General features: G+C 40.6%; 1 protein-coding gene across 4 annotated transcripts in view; it reads right to left on the reverse strand.

The window, feature by feature from the left end:
* Window positions 1-20,242, reverse strand: part of MEGF10 (multiple EGF like domains 10) — a 367,277-nt gene that overhangs the window by 30,320 nt on the left and 316,715 nt on the right. For all 4 annotated transcript variants that reach the window (XM_049707232.1, XM_033405823.2, XM_049707231.1 and 1 more), the window contains 5 exons: window positions 16,490-16,702; window positions 9,761-9,935; window positions 8,352-8,472; window positions 7,383-7,546; window positions 5,021-5,123 (listed from right to left, as the gene is read on the reverse strand). In XM_049707232.1, the coding sequence (XP_049563189.1) occupies window positions 5,021-5,123; window positions 7,383-7,546; window positions 8,352-8,472; window positions 9,761-9,935; window positions 16,490-16,702 (776 nt within the window). The remainder of the gene's footprint in view (window positions 1-5,020; window positions 5,124-7,382; window positions 7,547-8,351; window positions 8,473-9,760; window positions 9,936-16,489; window positions 16,703-20,242) is intronic.

Raw genomic sequence — 20,242 nt, forward strand, 5'->3', positions numbered from 1 at the left:
CTTTCTTCCTATTTTGAAATGTCTTTATGAGGCACTTACTCAAAACAAGTATGTAATGAAAAATGATGAGTCTACCCAGTTTTGACAATGAAATGGTGTTCTGTGTACATAATACAGAGTCTACTCTTCTTTCCTTTTAGAAAAATAAGCCAATTCTTGATCCAACTGTAGGGTGTTTTCCAGAACTTCAGGAACTTTCTTTTCCTCTACATATGTTTGCTTATACAAGTGTGTTCTGTTGAGTGCAGGGGATGACTGCTCTAAAAAATGTCTCCCAGCAGTCTTAGATACTTACAGACCAACAGCCCATGCAGAAGACCCATAGGAATTAAACACTGGAGCCATGAAGCAAAGAGATGGTGGGCAACAAGTGATAGAACAAATGAAGCAGCAAAACTTCCTCCCCTTTGGAGAAGCAGACCAGTCACAGATGGACAGAGGATTACAAGATTATGTTGTGTGGGGCTTCCCTGGTGGCGCAGTGGTTGAGAGTCTGCCTGCTGATGCAGGGGACATGGGTTCGTGCCCGGGTCTGGGAAGATCCCATATGCCGCGGAGCGGCTGGGCCCGTGAGCCATGGCCACTGAGCCTGCGCGTCCGGAGCCTGTGCTCCGCAACGGGAGAGGCCATAACAGTGAGAGGCCCGCATAACGGAAAAAAAAAAAAAGATTATGTTGTGTGACAAAGCCACCGCATCCCCACAGGAGCTCCACAGGTCTAAGGCCAGATGGGATCATTTGTCTTACCCCATGACCCAGACTATGGAATGTAACTAACACATTTTCTAGCTGGCTTCAGGCTAAATCATATCTCTTGCTTTTCTCATGTATACTAGCACACGCTTTTCACAGGCTTGTTCTAAATCATCAAAGCAGGTGTATACTTGATCAATGACTGTTGTGTTCAGGAACATCTCACATTTCCTCTATATTCATAAGACAAAAGTAGATTTGGTGGAGTATGGCCCAAAACAAATGATGTGACTTCTCTGTTAGTTAAGTTCTGAATTTGCCAGGGGGCTAAAATGCTATTTGCTTCCCTGTGGTCTTTGAGAACTTAGTACTGGTCACTACATTTGAGAACTTCAAGAACGCTGTGAAGTCACAAAATCTGGTTTAATCCCTGGAGGGATGTAGTTTTAACATTTAGTAATTAAGAGCCAAACAGAAACATGGGAAGGTGGAATTTCACATTGGGAAGTCAGTTATCTCAGCCTTTGCAAGTCAGGGAGGAATTAGAGGGCCAGGGAGTCCTTGTTTCTGTGGGTAGCTCCTATTGACAGAAAATGAAGTCTATTACACAAGCCTTGACCTGTTTCCCAAGGTAGCTCTCAAACACTAGAAATCAAGCACACTACAGTTTTTCTCAGTTTACTCCTGCCAGAAGCCAAAGAAGCTCTCAACAAATTCCAAAGGGCTGAGAGACACCACTGCAGAGGTTACTGTTGGCCTCCTGCGTTCAAGGATCTGAAGACTTAATATTGATAAGTTGGCAATATTACTCTCATGGATCTATTTATTCAATCCTCTTTAATTTTACACCTTGTTTCTTTGCAGGAGTTAACATGCTGATCCTAAAATACATATGGAAATTCAAAGGACCCAGGATAGCCAAACAATCTGGATAAAGAAGACCAAAGTTGGAAGACTTACATGTCCCAATTTTAAAACTTTCTACAAAGCTACAGCAATCAAAAGAGTATGTTACTGACATAAGGATAGGCATATATATCAATGGAATAGAAATGAGAGTCCAGAAATAATTGCTGTCACATTTATGGTAAATTGCTTTCTGACAAGGATATCAAGACAATACAGTGGGGGAAAGAATGTTCTTCTCAACAAATGGTGTAGGGACAACAGGATATTGACATACAACTGAATAAATTTGGACCCCTACCTCACACCATATATAGAAACAAACTCAAAATGTATCAAAGACCAGAATGTAAAAGCTAAAATTATAAAATGCTTAGAAGAATACTCAGGCATAAATCACTGTTATCTAGGATTAGGCAATGGTTTCTTAGATTTGACACCGAAAGTACAAGCAACAAAAGAAAAAAGTAGATAAACTGAACTTTATAAATATAAAAACTTTTCTGTGGCAAAAGACACCATCAAGAAAGTGAAAAAATAATCACAGAGGGAAAATGTTTGCAAATGATATATCTGAAAAGGGACATAGAGCTAGAATATATAAAGAGATAGTACAACTCAATAATAAAAAGACAAATAACCCAAGTTTAAAAATGAGCAAAGTATCTGAAGAGGTATTTCTACAAAGAAGATACACAGATGGCCAATAAATACATGAAAAGATGCTCAACGTCATTACTTATTGAGGGAATGCAAATCAAAAACACAATGAGATAAGGTTTCACACCCACCAGGATGGCTATAATCAAAAAGATAATAACAAGTATGGTGAGGATATGGAAACTTCATACACTGCTGGTAGGAATGCAAAATGGTACAGATGCTTTGGAAAACAAGTGCAGTAGTTCTTAAAAAGGTTAAACTTAGAGTTACCATACAACCCAGCAATTCCATACCTAAGTGTATACCTAAAATATATACATCCACACAAAAACTGTACAAGAATGTTCATAACAGTATTTTTCATAATAGCCAAAAAGGTGGGAACAACCCAAATGTCTATCAACTGATGAATGGGTAAATAAAATGTTGCCTATCCACACAGTGGAATATTATTTGCTAGTCAAAAAGAATGAAGTATTGATATATGCTCCAATATGGGTGAACCTTAAAAACATACGCTAAGAGAAGGAATCCAGTTACAAAATACCACATATTATATGAATCTATACAATATCCAGAATACGCAAGTTTACAGAAACAGAAAGTAGATTAGTGGTTGCCTAAAGTAGAGAGAAGGGTGTGGGAGGGTGAGTTGGGAGTAAATGCAGAATGACTGCTAATAGGTACTAATAGGGTTTTTGTTGTGGGGTGGTAATGAAGATCTTCTAAAATTGATAGTGGTAATGGCAGTACAATTGTTTGAATACACTAAAAACCACTGAATTCTACACTTTAAATAGGTGAATTCTATGATATGTGAGTCTATCTATCTACCTACCTACCTACCTACCTACCTATCTATCTATAAAAAGGTTGCTAGTTATCAGCACTGAGCACCATGGTCCTCTCATATAATTCTCAGAAGTCTTCATCCACGCTGAAAATAAATCTCAGCGTAACTTCCCTCTCCCCCCAGCACTTCTTGGACTAAGTCCATGCATGGCAGTAGGGTGTAAAAGTTAAGAGAGCTGGCTACATGGTGGGACAGCATTGGTGCAAATCCCATTTCTCATGTTTACTGACTCTGGGACTCTGGGTCAGGCCACTTAACTTCTCTTTGCCTCAGTTTCCTCATCTGTAAAAAGGAGAAAATAATATTTTCTACCTCATAGAGCTGTAAGCCTGCAGTAAGCGCTCAATAAGCATTACTTATTATTATTTCTCTAGAGTCTTCTTTGTGTGCATTTTTGCTAAAAGGTAAGGCCACTCCATAATTTCCTCAACATGACAACTCTGGTATGGAGGCTAAGAGTCTTCTCTGAAAGACCCATCTTCTGAAAATATGAACCATCACTGAAGAGAATACTGGGCTCGTTACCATCAATTTCTCTTTTAGAGGACAAGTTAAAAAACTATTCTCGAGGATACTGAAGAATCACCAATATGGAAGCAGCTCTGTCTTACAAATCCCTCTCTCTTCTCTAAATATATATACAAATATATTTAGACACAAATATATACAAAGGCACACACAAATGACTTCCAATGAGAATATAATTTTAAACGAAAGTTTTGGTGCATTTATCTACCTCTAATCCTGTCTCCAGTTTAACAGGATTTCACTCTAAGTTGGCAATCAGCATTTAACATTTCAATTTACTTACAGAAGAAATGTTCATCAATATATTCAGTTCATTCTTTCCAATATCTGATAACTTTCCTATTGCATTCCCATTAGTAATTTTTCTTAATGAGGGTTTAAAATTCTATTTTTTGTCTTCTTTTGTCTTCTTAGAACACCCTTGAACTGACGTATCAAAAAGAAGAGCAAGATCCCAATTTGCTTGAGCATTTAGTGCCATCTCCCAAGTCTATATATCCTAAGTAAAAACATGGTTCTTCTCCCAAGACCACTGTTAGTTTGATAAACTTCCTGGCTGAAACCAAGAAGCCATATAAATAAGGAGAAACTTCTACCTTGTGGTTAGAAAATTTGTCCTCAGTCATATTATGAATTTTTTTTTTTTTTTTTTTTTGCGGTACGTGGGCCTCTCACTGTTGTGGCCTCTCCCGTTGCAGAGCACAGGCTCCGGACGCGCAGGCTCAGCAGCCATGGCTCACGGGCCCAGCTGCTCCACAGCACGTGGGATCTTCCTGGACCGGGGCACGAACCTGTGTCCCCTGCATCGGCAGGCGGACTCTCAACCCCTGCACCACCAGGGAAGCCCCATATTATGAATTTTTAAGACAAATATTATTGTAAGAAATATTTCTAGTAATAAATATTTTAATATTTGCATATTAACCATAAAACTATTTAATAGTTTTGCCTCACTGAGGTGAACTTATTTTCTTATGGTTTATTTCAATCATTCTTTCCTCAATGCTCAAAAATACCACAGAGGTCTTGCTAAACTCTTCACAGCAATTCACAGTTTTCCCTTCTTGATGACGTGAATTCTGATAGTTTATTGGGTTGGCCAAAAAGTTCGTTCAGGTTTTTCCGTAACATCCATACCAGAAGGCTCAAGAGAATTGCTCTTGCCTGATTCAACAAAAAGTCATCCCTGGATTACAGATTAATTAGGCCTAGCAGTAATACTTCTTGGGTAAAAATTTGTCCGCTTCCTGGAGACTTTACCATATTTTCAATTTTTTCTGAAAAGTTGACCTGTGCATGTTTCTCTGAAGTAGCAAGGAACAGCGCTAGGCACAAGTTGGCGTGTTTCCCATTTCAAGTAGTGGCCCTTGGTTCTCACCTGACCATCCGGGGAGGCAGCGGCAATGGCCCGTGGTGGGGTGGCAGCCATCCGCATGGCTGCAGTCACAGCGCTCGGCACAGTTCAGCCCATACGTGCCATCCTGCATGGAAGATAGCAATGAGGGATGGGAATCCCATGGTGGGAGATGAGAGGGATCTCAGTCAGCCGTTTCAGAAACAGCACCCTCCCCTCCCAAACACCTCTCAGCAGCGTGCATTACAATCACCTCTTCCCATGTCTTCTTGGCCCCCCAAATATAGGCTAGGCTGCAAGAGGTAAGCATTTTTAAATCGCTCAAACCTTAGTTTATGTCTACCATACGAACGGTGAACCAACTATGCCAAACCAAATATAGGTAAACATGCCAATTAATTAAAATAATATTTATCTTACCATGAGCCACAACTCATAAAAATATTGTCTTTTTGTTCCTAAAGATTTTTATAAAATATTTCAGTACTCCTTACAGGGCATTTATTTTCCCCCATTGAGGTATAACTGACATACATTTTATTAGTTTCAGGTCTAAAATATAATGATTCGATATTTGTTTATATTGTGAAATGATCACCACAATAAGTTAACATCTGCCACCATACACGGCTCCAGAATTTTATTCTCCTACAAGGCATTCTATTCATTAGTGAAAAGGGAATTCCCTGACCCACATAGAGAAAGCCTAAAATTTTAAAAATAACAGTTCTAATGATGAAGCTCATTTCCATAAATTGCCAATGAGATACATAGAACTAGGAGAAATTAACATCTTTTGTCACTTTTCCTAATTAGCATCCTCCTCTCCATGATGCCATCTAAACCACATGAAACATTCTGATTCAACCTCCTGAGCCAGGATGCAGTGTGTGTCGGCACCACCCCCACCCCCACCCCCGCCCTCATCCCCTCCCAGACCTTAATGTTTTCACATGCACGTCCGCGTTGGTGGTCCAGCAGAGATGAGACTCTTCACGGACGTGATCATTTAGTTTGTGGGAGAGGAATGAAAGTTCTGCATTTATAAGCCCTGCTCTTTTGCCAGGTCCTGAGTGAGGGAGAGTACTACAAACCTCCCACAGCACCAAGCTGCAAAATTACCAAGAGGGAGGCACCGAGAACCAACATTAAACAGGTAGTGGGTGTTAGATGGCATAATCATTTGTCTAGTGCTTACTAAAATAAAATATTAAAAAAACATTTTTAGGTTCTACTAATGTTTGTTCGGGCTTATAGGATTTAGCTTTGCTACAGTGTGAGCCACTAAACCATCTTCAGCCTTTGCTGATTTATTAATGCATCTAATAATATACCAAAAAAAGGACTGGGGGCTTTGCTTTGTCCACACTCAGACTGGGAGTGAAGGGTGATCTTCAAGCCCACCTCAGAGCACTGATAATCTGTTCACTGGTGGATGACAGGAGGCAAAGCTAAGCTAACTTTGTCCCAGGGGTTTGGAGGGCATGGAATAGCCTCCGGTGAGATGCTCTCTAGCTGCCAAATGGGCCGCACTTAACGAGGAGGAAGCCCAGGGAGAAAAGCGCTCTGTGGAAGGACCCCCTCGAGGGGGCCAGTTCAGGGGGTCATGGTGTCACCTCACCATCAGATGATCCCCGGGAGGCAGAGAACACACACCACTGAGAGAATGCTTAATGGCTCGGGAGCATAGGGAGAGAGAGCAATGGAAAAGAGGGAAGGAAACTGGCCCCGTGCGTGAGAGGAAGCAAGTGAAATGGGCTGTTACTACAGAATGCACTACCCGTTGCCCACCCTGTTGGCCTGCGGCACACTCGGCACAGGGGTTCTGATGATGGGTGCCTCCAAAGTAGGTCAAGGGAACAGAGTCAGCCTTGAACCATGGAAATCTATGGAGATTTGTGTGACTTCAGAGATATCTGTGTTAAAAGGCGCTGTTTCCAAACATTTCCCCACCTCACTGAGGCTTTCTGTGACACCATCACCACCCCCCTTTCAATGTCCTGCCACTTTCCACCCCAAAGCCTGGAGGATTTCCATTATAGTGGAAACACAATATTTGGAGAGTTGACAGGCATACACTGGGTGTTTGACAAATGCTGGTTACTGGCTGCCACGAAGATATGGGTATATTAGAATAGAGAAAACAAAGGGGAATGGTGGCGGGAACCAGGAGAGAGAGGAAGGGAGGGATTCTCACAAAGCTGCCTAACTAATTTCCACATCTATTCCTTTTCCTATCCTGTATGCAATCTGAGTTGAAACACCTCAATTCTCCTAGCAGTCACTATGGTTTGGTTCACTACCAGGCACTTTAAATCATGAAGTCTGCAAAAATAAGCTAACCCTCTGGCATCAGCTCCTCCCGGCCTTCCCAGTTGGGTCATACCTGGCAGGGAAATTCACATTTCTCCCCGCGCCATCCAGGTGCACAGGTGCAGGTCCCATCCAGGGTGTTGCAGGCTCCGCCGTTGAGGCACTGGCATGTTAAGTTACAGCCAAAGCCCCATGTGCCACTGGGACAGCTGATGGAGCAGTCCACCCCGTGCCAGCCTGCCACGACAAGAGTGCCAGGGCACGTGAGCAAACAAAGGCAGCAGGGAGCTCTGCCCAGCCTTTCCAAGCCACTCTTCACCTGAGAAACATCTCAGAGGTGCACAGAAGTGCCCCTGCCACAGCTCAGGGAGCATTGGCTCTGCCACGTAAAGCCTCTATTAGAAATGAGCTAAAGCACCCGCACAGCTGTCAAGGATGCCAACACTGAGAAGCACTACCGGGCTACTGGGGGAAGAGAGATGAAGTGAAGATGCACAACGTACATCACTCACTATCTAATGCGCAGTGAGGCACATTGTGGGGTGCTGAGTTTTGTTCAGGTCAGCAAATGAAATATTTATATGGGAGGGAGAAGAAAAGTTTGCGTTTGAAAGAACAACCCCATCTTTAAAGCAGGAGCCCATGAACCATGAACAGTGAGTATCCAGGATGCCGGCTGCTGCAGCAACTGTGAATAAACACGATCCGGTCCCCACGTACAATCAGGTGCTTGGCTGCATTCTTGTCAGGACTCCAGGCCAATCAATTTAGGGGAATGGACACATGTCTGCTTGCTTACGCTTCACCAAAGCACAGAGACTCACAGACTTTTGGAGCTGGCAGCGACTTCAGAGATAATCTCATGTGAGCCTCTCCCTTTGACTCACGAAAGCAGGAGAGCTCTCCCTGGCTAAGGGTCTTGCTGAGTCCAGGCACCGTATTTCTGCACAGCTGGAGCTAGAATCCTAGTTAAAGTTTCTTTCCTGTGCTTTTAGGAGATAACAGGACTAGGATCAGGTAACAGACTGATTCACCCACTCACCTGCTTTGCAAGTACAAGACCCATCCACAGGAGAGCAGACAGCATCGTTTCTACAGCCGCAGAGAGAGGAACAATTTATCCCATAGGTTCCCAGAGGGCATGGGGTAGAGCAGTCAATTCCCTAGATGGGCGCAAATAGGAAAATGCATGCAATTTTACCACATGAAATAAGGCCAACACAAATGAACAAAAATATATCTTGTCCATTCTAATTACAGTCCCTCTCTAATTTTAGCACATTGTATTTTTAAGAGTTGTTATAACATCACCACTATACTAATTGTACAGATTCAAGGGCAATGCTAGCTGGCCTATATTTAGGATACAGTATTGAATAGGACCCCCAAAAAGCCTGCTGCCTTCATTAGTTTTCCTTGGTAGCAAATAAATTCAAAACCCTCTGTCCTTGCTCAGACAAGTAGATATAGAACAACAAACTGTAGCTGTACAATTACTGTCAGTAAACATAAATATGAACTATACATTAAATTGCAATGCTTCCTAGACTGCCTTGTATAACATGTAATACGATTAGTGGGTGAGGCAAAGGAATAGAACACACTCAGCCAGCAGCATGATTCAATTTATTATCTGACAGGGAGCTTTTAAACATAGAAGTTGGTTACCAAAGGTGACTGGAGGTCACCCTCCTTTAAAAACAGAAGACTCTTAAGGATAATTCAAGGGCTCAACCAAAGAATTGTGACACAGGTTAGAAAAATCCTGTAAAGATCTCAGCTCTGAGACTTTATGACTCACTCATTCTATATTATGTGCTCTGGAGTAATCATCAACATTCTTCACAGTTTAATGTTCTCTCAAAAAGGGGAGAAAATAACTCAAGAACAACCCATTTTCCTTCAAAACAAAAATTTCTAATCTGTTGCTAAGAAATCCTGGAAACTAGGCAAAATTCTTCTCTGTTAGCTTATAGGCATATTGGAAAGGTCTAGATTCTCAAAGGGAATGAAAAACTTATATACTACTAATCCTTGGATATTAATATATAATAAATGCTAACAATGTAGTATGCACCTTCAAATTGCATGGAATTAAAACAAAAACGGTTGACAATAATACATATCCTACTTGGAAAATTTCTTTGCTGCCTATAAAACATGATAAAATAATTACATAAGGAATAATTAAAATACATCTTACTTCATGACATATATTAATTAAATAATTAAATATTAATGCCACTTTATAGTTTCACCGGCTTGCCCAGTTATCATTCTCAGGTAAGTATATCTCTTATTATTACTTTTCTCTTCATTTTCTTTCTTGTTAATGATGTGATTGATTTTTAGCACATTCACTGGACTTCAGAAAAGGTCATATAAATCATGGTATCAATATGCTCCAAGCTGCACCCCTTATCTCCTTCCTCCACAGCCCAAGCCACTCACTTTGAATCCTGGGGCACAGGTGCACTTTCCTGTCACACTGTCACAGTCAGCCCCGTTTTGGCAGCTGCAGATCTGTTGGCAAGCTTCCCCGTAGAATCCAGGAGAACAGGTCTCATTACAGTAGAGTCCTGACCAGCCTGGCTTGCAGGCACACTCTCCAGACATGGGGTGACAGCTGAGAGACGTGGATGAAAGGAGCAAGTCACTCTCGGGTAAACATGACACCCAAGGCCCGTGCAAATGTTGCTTTAGCCATGATCATTAAATGTGTGGGTAATTCCATGCACGATAATTTAAACTTCATTCCCAGTCTTGGTATGATTTAATTAATCGGCTGAAACCTGATTGGTACCACAAATGTTGCATGAAATCAGCATCATGTTCTAGCAGGATGACTCTAAACAACTGTGTCCTTTTGTCTGCAACTCATTTTAATTTTTGTAAAGTGAAAGCACTAATTTGATAAGATGTCAACTAGAGGAGACTATCTAAAGAACTCCATCCAATGAACACTACCAAGTCAGTTCACCAGAGTGATGTCCAAGGAACTCCAGGAGCAGCGACCTTTTTAGTCTATTTCTTCTCTCGGCTCCCCATACCTGGTGGCGGAGCAGCTGTCTCTACCTGAAACAGCAGTCGCATTGATGGGCCGGGCAGCCAGCTGTCACTCCATAGCAAATGGACACATCAGCTGCGCTAAGAGGCACGGGTTAGCGAGGCTCACACAACAGGGTGCTCTGTAACGCTCAAAACACATGTGCTTCTCGCCAAAGGAAAATCTGAACAATCAAACTAGCTCTGCTCACAACTGAAAGACTGTTGAAGATGGTGGTTCTCCCCTGATGGAGATAAAACCCTCCCCTTAACTCAGGCCAACAACAAAACCCACTGTTTCATCCAGACATTTGCTAAATGACCTCTCACCGGAGGACTGTTCATAGATTTTCTGCAAAGAACCATGACATGGAAGGGATGAAGACTGAGACTGTACATTCCAGCTCTCCCACTACCTGGTCAACATCAGTGAAAACACATAACCTCCCTGTGCCTGACATCCTAATCTGTCAAGTGAGGGTCTCAGCCACACCCCATAATCTCATTTCCTATCTCTTTTTCTTAAAGAAAAGGCCTGTGGGTTAGATAGTTTGTTACTCATTTTTAGAAATTTATTTAAATATACTTTTAGGCCCCTATTGCGACTAAGTGCCCAGAAGCAAAGGCCTAGGCATCCGTCACAAGCATTACTCAGGAAACATGACAGGAAGAAATATTCAAGCACAACTCTACATTTAAGATGGTTTCTTGGGTATATAAGGTTTGGACTCCTAAGACAAGAGTTTGAATCTCAAATCAACTTAGAACTACTCAGATCTACTTATCTGCTATTTATCCTTGGGCAAAATACCTGGCATCTCCATGACTTCTCAAATTTAACCATCAAACACGGAGCTCTGGTTCTTCCCTTTCTTCATTCCTCACTCAGTGTTTCCTTTCAACTGCTTTCCACTGAAGTAATGGCACCACCAGCCACTCAGTGGTTTAAGCTAAAAACCTCACAGTTATCCTTGATAACTCCTTCTCCCTCATCTCCCATATTAACTTCATCACTAGGACCTAACCATTCTAACTCCAAAATATGTCTTGCATCTATCCACATCGCTCCATCTTCAGTGTCACCATCCCACTCCAAGGCAAGGTCATCTTTCTCCTACACTCCTGAATAGCCTTCCGACTTTCTTCCCTGCATTCACTCATGCCTCATCACCTAAAAAGTAGATCATATGGTATCATTTTCCTTAAAATTCTTCAAAGACTCTCTTTGAAGCCTACACTCAGAATAAAATCCATACTGTTTAACACAGCTAGAGTGAAGATTATTTATTGTCTAAACCAGGACATTTTTAAGAGTGAAGAGGGAGTTACTAATAATTACATTAGGGCAATAGGCCTAAACCAAACAGTTCCTGTGACACCAGATATATGATGACCCTAAATATAGCCCATAGGCCTTCATCACTTGGCTACTGCCTTCTTTCCGACCTCTTCTTTCATCGTTATTCTCTCTTTATTACTATGTTCAACCGCAATAGATTTCTTTTAGTTTGTAAGAGCATTGAGGTTTTTCAACTTAAGGGCTTCACATGGGCTATTCCATATGCCAGGAATGCTGTCTCCCCACTCCTGGCCTAGCTCTCTCCATCTTCTCCTTCCAGGCTCAGCTTAAATCTCTCTTACTTAGAGAGGCCTTCCCTGACCACTCATGTTTCAGTTAGGTCTCTCCTATTATTCTCTTTCATTGCACCCTGCTCATCTCACTTATCACAATCTGTAATCTTATGTTTATTTTTATAATCCTTTCCCTGTCTTCTTTCCCCTCTAGACTTCCAGCTCCATGAGGACAAGAATTCAGGGTGTTTTGTCACCTGGCCGTGGGCACAGTAGCCCACGGTAAGCACTGATAGAGCGAACAAGTGAAACTGTCAACAGTTGATGTGTGGCGGGGTCTGACTCCAGGGATCGTGCTTTCCCACACAAATCTGCTTCCCCTGATCTCTCGAAGTCATCCAGCAATGTTAAATTATAATCTGTATGTCTGCATACAAAGGCCAGATTTCCCCTAAAATTAGTTTTTTAAATGTCAAATTTATGACTTAAAAGAAATCACCATTAATTGCAGGAGACAGTCACTTAAGTGACATTTATGATGATATTGTAAGCAGGTGCACAGACTAGCACTGAATGTATGCTAACACCATGCTAAGCAATCCATGTGCATGATTTCATTTAATGCTCACAGTGTTAGGTATGATTCCATTTTATAAATGAGGGAAGAGAGACCTGGAAAGAGGAATTTATTCAAAGTCTTGCACAGGTAGTGGCAGAATCAAACTTGAACCCAGATTTCTTTCTTTGTTTTCACACCAAAGGAAAAGGAAGTTTGATAGCAGCCTGCTAGGAGGTCTATATATGAAAAAGAATTGCTAAAATTTAAATTTTAAAACTGCAAGGATAAAAGGGGTAGCAGGACCAATAAAAGCTCGTATTGTGCAAGAAGCATGGACAAATTTAAGTTTATTTTAGAAAGGCCCTACATATGACAAAAAGAAAAGAAATATTCCAAGTGATGGATTGGTTAAAGTAGTTCACCTTAAGATACTATTTAAAAAAAGGACATATTTTGATAGAAAATATTATTCTACATTAAAAGGTAGAAAATAGTATTCATGGTATAGATATAAATGTTAAGCAGAATAGACAATTCGGGGACAGAGAATTGAACTAAGCTAGAGGCAGGCAGAGAAATTGATATTCAATGCCCCCCACTGAGTATTAGTGCAGCACACTGGTTCTCAAATTGATTGACATCAAAATTAGTATTCTGCAATTTGTAATTATATGTAGGAAGCCAGAGCACTTTGGAGGCATTTGATGGGTTCTCATGCAGGCAGCTTAATTGGTAATGAGATTTACGTGTTGTTGTTAGAGCAGCAGAGTGGAGGTTGAAGGGTAATATCCTCCTACCTGATTTCTTTCTAAAGAACAGATTGCTCTGTGTAATATGAAGATCGGATTAAACATAGATAGGAATATCTACCATTTTTTACTCATATATAACTAGATAAAAATATTCTAGTAAAGTTTTTCAGTTTAAGAGTTAAATTATTACAGGTATCCTATATAATACTGGCTAAAATAGAATGAATCATTGAACTTCCTTTTATTCATTTCCTTAGATATTATTCATGCTCAAATATATGACAATTAGGTGGCATTTGCAAATAGGCACACCCTGATTGCCCACAGCTATTAAATGTCCTTATTAACAAGAGCTAATATACATATCCCATGTGGAATCTCAGTGAATCTTGAATTTTGTTTTCCTGTTCAAAATCATTTCCACTATAAAAGTTAGTTTTAAGAAGTCCAGTTCACAGAGAGTGTCCTTAGGCTCTATAACAGTGCTGTAATTTAAAATACTAATATCACTTATAAATATATTTAAATTCATTTCAACCTTACGAGAGCTTGCAAAATAAAAATGGCTACAAACGCTTTGTAACTCCTCCCACTAAGAGGTGGAGTGTAACAAATCTGGACTTGGTTGTGTTACCTGCTTTGTCTAAAAGGACATTAGCAAACATGACAATAACCAAAGGTTTGAAAAGTGTTTCCATGTTGGGGCTTGCCCTCTCTCTTGCTGCTGTTGGAAGCCAGTCACCACTTACAGAAGCCCAGGCTAACCTGTTAGATGCTGGGGACATATGGCTCAGTCACTCCCATCACCTAGCTAAATGCTAGACTTGTGAGTGAGGAATTCCAGTGAGGAATTCCAGGAATTCCAGCCTCTAGTTGATCTTCCAGCTGAACATAGGCAGACCAGCAGAACAACCACCAAGCTGAGCCCAGCCCAAAGAATCAAGCAAAAAATCATCAGTTAACAAATAATTGTTGTTTTAGACCACTAAGTTTAGGGTAGGGGTTTTTTTTTATGCAGCAAAACTAACTGATACAAACCCTTACTCAAATATACGGCTTCAATATATGTCAATACAGACATATCCACAGAACTAAAAATTTACCTAAAGACACTGTAAACTGATAGTGTGCATTAGTTATTTCATTAATTATGACAAAGACTTTTAGGATAAATATACATCATGTATTATGCAATAGTAAGCTACACTCTTGCCTGATTAAATGGTAAGTTAGACTTTCAATTAATACAAAGATTCTATGCCTTTTGGTTCAAAGGGAACCTTGTGTTTCTAGGAATTTTACATAGAAGTTCAAGATATAAGAATAGATGGGTGGCTTCAACTGTGAATTCAAAAAGGCAGAGTCATATAATCAACATTCAACTGGTCTTAACAGAAATTTGTACAAGCTAATTTTAAAAAATAGCTGTCATTATCTAGAGAAGCCACTTCATAGGCTAATTGTTTTTTAATCTTCTGATTATTTGTTATACATTATTAGACAGATTTTAGTGTTCTTTTGATCTATGTGACTATCAAATAAGTTCATGTACTTGTTTGTTAAAGCGTACATGCTTAGGTACACATGACCTATGTCAAAATTATATGGTACTGACGTCAACCTAAAAACTGTCCACTTGCACCTTGCAGCTACTAATATGGTAACTAATTCCAACAAAATCAACATTTCCTCTGCTTCTCCAATCCTTCTCATAGCAGAGATCCTTTGTATAGGTTAATTAATCTATTTGATTTCAGGCTGCATCTGTATACAACGAAACAGCACTGGCATTAAACTGGCATTAAAAAGTCCTTAGCCATTACTAATGACTTGAGCCAAACTAATGAGCCAAACTTATGACTTGTCCCTAATCCTGCCAGCTCCTTCAACACTAAAGAGTTGAAAAACAAAATCCTGCAGAGATTATTCATTTTTACTCCCCAAACTGTCATGTAAAGAGTGGCAATATTTTCCAATGAAGAAAACCAGAAGTTGACTAAAGTAGCTTACTAAGTTGCTTGAGACACATTAAGAATGCACTTCTTGGGCTTCCCTGGTGGCGCAGTGGTTGGGAGTCTGCCTGCCGATGCAGGGGACGTGGGTTCTTGCCCCGGTCCGGGAGGATCCCACATGCCTCAGAGCGGATGGGCCCGTGAGCCATGGCCGCTGAGCCTGCGCGTGCGGAGCCTGTGCTCCACAACGGTAGAGGCCACAGTAGTGAGAGGCCCGTGTATCACAAAAAAAAAAAAAAAAAAGAATGCACTTCTTTGATATGTCCCACTAAAATGTATTTCAGCACACACACACACACACACACACACACACACACACAGAGTGCAGAGTCCTTTTCTTTTCTTTTTTTCTTTTTGGCTCCCAACAAAGGTTTAAAGAAGAGACCCACTACAGGCTTCTATTTACTTTTAACTTTTGTGCATTTGAGATTTGACGTGGTCACAAGTTACCTTTCAGAAACATAAATGAAGTAACAGTTGTGCTGAACGCAAATGAAGGTAATTCTGGTGTCATCTGAACTGCTATACAATGCACTGCATTTTTCTCAAACTCAACTTTTCCAGCAGTATGCAAACGAGGCCCAGAACTTTAAGTGATATGTATTTGGTCCTTGGGGGAGGGAGAGGAAGAAACGGTTGGATAGATATTTTCAGGGGCAAACAAGGTACAGAAAAGTGGGTGGGATCTTGGTTTCCTGTTCATAAATTCTTCGAGAAATTTTTGAGCCAAAAGACCTCTATGAATTCTATGTCCAAGTAATCAATTCTGAACACATATCTCACAACCACATGTGACACACTGTCACAAAACTTCCACCAGTACACTTCCTGGCTAGGCAGACGTCAAGTAAAAGAGGCTGCAGTGAGAATCATTTTGTGATAGTTTTACATACTAAACTGGGCTTAACCTATGTCTCTCATTGTATCTTTGCTTCTAAGGGAATGTCCCTCTCTTAGGGATATATTCTACTAACCTCAGCAAGTTTAATATTTTCTAGTGGCCATTAATAGAGAATAGGGGTTCATATCCATCCACGGCCATCTAACAATTTTAGCACTTCTGACTTGTTCCATTAAGTGGAAAAGACTTCTGTTTACTTAGTGGTTCCTGCCCTGGATGACCCAGAGGCAAGAAGGGTCTCAGGGTGGAAATCTCTCTGCCAATCCCTCCTTCTAAATAGTGGACACTGCGGTGAAAACTTTAATAGGACACATCATTCCAGGGACAGCTGACCCTCACCTATGAGTGTTGTCCAGGTGGCAGGGACACCACTTGTCACATTTGATGCCATAGAGCCCTTCTGGACACAGGCGCGCCTCACAGCGGTCGCCAGCAAAGCCTGCTTCACAGAGGCAGGAGCCGCTCACGTGGTAACACTTCCCTCCATTGACACATTGGCAGGTCTCTGCACAGCGAACTCCGTAGGTGCCAACAGGACACTCATCCTGGCACCTGTCATGCAGGAGGCGGGAGCATAAAATAGATTAGTCAGTGCCTTGTGAAAATACACAGTTGATTCAGATAGGCTTTGTTATGTTTACAATGATATCCTTTTTGGATTTGACATTTATTTGGTAATTGTACCATTACAGATATGAAAAGCATTAAGATAAATTATAGTAGTAACAGTAGTATGACCTGTTTAAAGAAATAGCAAAAACAAAATAAAATTATGAGCTTGGGATGAAAAGCATGTTTTACACCTAGTCCTTGCTAAAGGCATACATAGCACTTCAGAAGATACCAGGAAAGGGAGAAGATGAACTGCCCTAGTGTGAGTTCCCAGCCCATCATTAGGGAATTAAAATATATGCTTTCTCTAAAAAAAGAATGAAATAATACCATTTGCAGCAACATGGATGGACATAGAGGTTATCACATTAAGTAAGTCAGACAGAGAAAGACAAACATCATACACCACTTATATGTGGAATCTAAACAAATGACACAAATGAACTCATTTACAAAACAGAAACAGACTTACAGACATAGAAAACAAACTTACGGTTACCAAAGGGGGTAGTGGGCAGGGGGAGATAAATTAGTAGTTTGGGATTAACAGGTATACACCACTATATACAAAATAGGTAAACAACAAGGACCTCCTGTATAGCACAGGGAACTATACTCAATATCTTTTAATAACCTAAAATGGAAAAGAATCTGAAAAAGAATATGTATAATCACACTGCTGTACACCTGAAACTAATACAACATTGTAAATTACCTATCTTCAATTAAAATAAGATATATGCTTTCCCCATTTCAAAGAGAAAACTTTGTAGCAAACTTGAAACGAAATATTAATTCTCTTGGCTTTCACATTGACATTAATTTTTAATTTCAGCCATGTATCTGCTCTTTTCAAAGCTGAATGGCAATCACTGCTCCTCATTTAGAAAGTTATGTAGCTAAATAAACAAAGTCCTCCTTAGATGTGGGAAAGTCTGAGCTACTGAAATGAGGTGTCCTCAACTTCAACCTGGGGAACTCCTGCCAGGAGACGGTAGAGATGCTGGGAGTTCTCGAACACAAAATTTTTATTAAATGGGGTTTTGTCCTCTGTTGGGAAGAAGGGCTACTAAATAGTAAGAAAAAAAATTCACTTTATTGTCTTTTAAAAAATGGCCTAACAGTGTGGTCCCGGCATAAGGATATGCTCTAGGTAAGTTGGATCTGGTGGGAAGCTGAGTTGCTGGAGGGAATTGAGAAGAGAAAATCATCATGGCTCCATGGAACGCAAGACTAGCTATCAGGCCAGCCAAGTTTCTTTCTGACCAGGCAAGGTGACTTGAAGGGACTTTCTGTAGCAGAAGGAGCCCTTTCTGCCGAGGGAGAGGAAGCCGGGGTCTCGCCTACCCAGAGTGCTGCCACAAGCAGGGTACCCTCTGTGAGTCTCGGCAGCCACTTCCCATGTGGCTCTCAAGTCATGCCAGACCCAGAGTCCAAAATGTAGGTCAGCACTGCATTTTTTCAAATGGGTACAGGGCAAGGGCAAGTGCATGATAATGAATCCAAGCAGACTTCAAAGCAACAGCAAAGAGGCTGAAAAGCAAACATTTTCCCCAAGGCTTTGCATAGTTTTAATGATAGGGTGTGAGGACTAACAATACCAAGGCTGGATGGGATTCTATTTAAGGGCAGAGGATAAATCTTGAGAACTCTTTGATATTTTTCTCCTTAACTCTGGTTCTGGCATGTATTTAGGGAAAAGGGCCTCTTGCAAATTTAGTTTCACAGACTCTAGACATCTTTAGGCTTGTCAATGGCAAAGTCTTCAAATCAACCACTCAACAAAGCATTAGAAAAGTTCTGGAGTAATTGAACCAAGTTTATTTAGCAAAAATCAGATGTGTGCTGCAAAGGTACACATGCGTAAACCTATTTTTAGACCAGAGTATTTTTTAAAGGTACTCTATTTTTAACTTGTAAGAAGCTTTACTAAGCCAAGTCACTTAGTTTACTCCTTAAAGATGTAAACTTTGGAGAAAGAAATGCTATAGGACAATCATTGGGCCTCCTCATGCCTCCACTAAAGGCTGGCAAGACAGCTTGGCAACTTGTCTGTCCAGACATCTTTGCAAGGCAGTACCAGAAAAAAAGAAAAAGTTATGCTCAAGGTAAATAAAATCACTAAAAGAAACCCAAATGTTATGCTTTGGACTCCAGGATTTTAACTCAGGAAAAAGCACAGCTCTACAAGTGGGGAACAGGATAAAAACGTGACGCATGGAAAAATGTCTGCCACCAAATGACAGGGGAGCAGTGTGTCTATTCTGTCCTATCTTGGCAGGGACTTCCTTCTCTCTGAGAAAACAAAATCCATAATAGCTGGGCCTGACCCATATTTACCTTTCTAACATATACTTAAACATACTGAGTTTCTGTTTTAAATGGCAAAAAGCCATTTGAATTTTACTTACTGAAGTAGCCAGTAAAGTTTGGTTTACCTTCCCACTTGTTTTTTGTCAATGTTGTACTTGTAAGAGAATCCTATTAATAATAGTTATGTCTGCTTCCACCTACCACACCAAAATGGTAAGATATCTTTCTGGAAGTAGGTATTTTCCACCTTAAAAAATAAATGCAATCATGAAGTAGCTTACATCCTTCTCATTGGCTGAATTAGAAGTCTTTGTCAAGCAGTCTTATCTCCCTTTTGGGCTTTTTCTAAAAGAAGCATCATTTCCCAACGAATTTTATGCCCTTAATGTTGCTTTTGTGGTCCCATGTGGAATAAGAAAAGTAATTTTAGAAGTCATTAAAAGAGGAAATATTTTCTTAGGAGAGATGGCAGAGAGGCAGATAAAAATATAGCAATAAATATTGGCCATAGTAGAAATATGAAAATGTGAAGTTCCTATTTTATTTTTTTAGATTTTGAATAATACCCTGGAATTGGGAAAAATGGACAAGCATTAAGTAGAGATAACCTCATAAAACATGACACCAATACCCAAACCAGTGAGGGTCACAGGCTTGTTTGAATATCATTTTGATTATCATATTGCATCTCACTGTGAACTTATGGAAAAGGAAGTGAGTTAGCACATAAGGGGCGCCAGCTTCCTTTTTCTCCTTTGTCCTTTTGAGCATGGCCCTCCAAGAGTGACCTGAATAAATGGGCCAAACCATGATTTAGTGTGAAAGAATCACATTCCTCATTAAACTGGGATCAATAGATAGGCTGCCTACCTTTCAAACATCTAGAACTGCTGCTCTGGGGAAATATAAAGAACACTGGGAAAGAGCCAACTTTTCCACAATCCCAGAAGCAGGAAAGAGTTCCTCCATTGAAGGCCAGTTCTGCATCCCCCAATTCCTGTCTCCAATTTTGGACTTCACCTCCTTTGGCCCACATTCTTCTTCACTTTCAGGGTGGTACAGAAGACAGCATGGCAGGCTGGCTTCACCGTAACAGAGTCCATAACTGATCCACGGATCTCTCCACTCAGCTAACGCGTAAGGAGCACCAATTATGTACATGGACTC

Source organism: Orcinus orca, chromosome 3 (genome assembly GCF_937001465.1).
Source record: "Orcinus orca chromosome 3, mOrcOrc1.1, whole genome shotgun sequence".
Lineage (NCBI taxonomy): Eukaryota > Metazoa > Chordata > Mammalia > Artiodactyla > Delphinidae > Orcinus > Orcinus orca.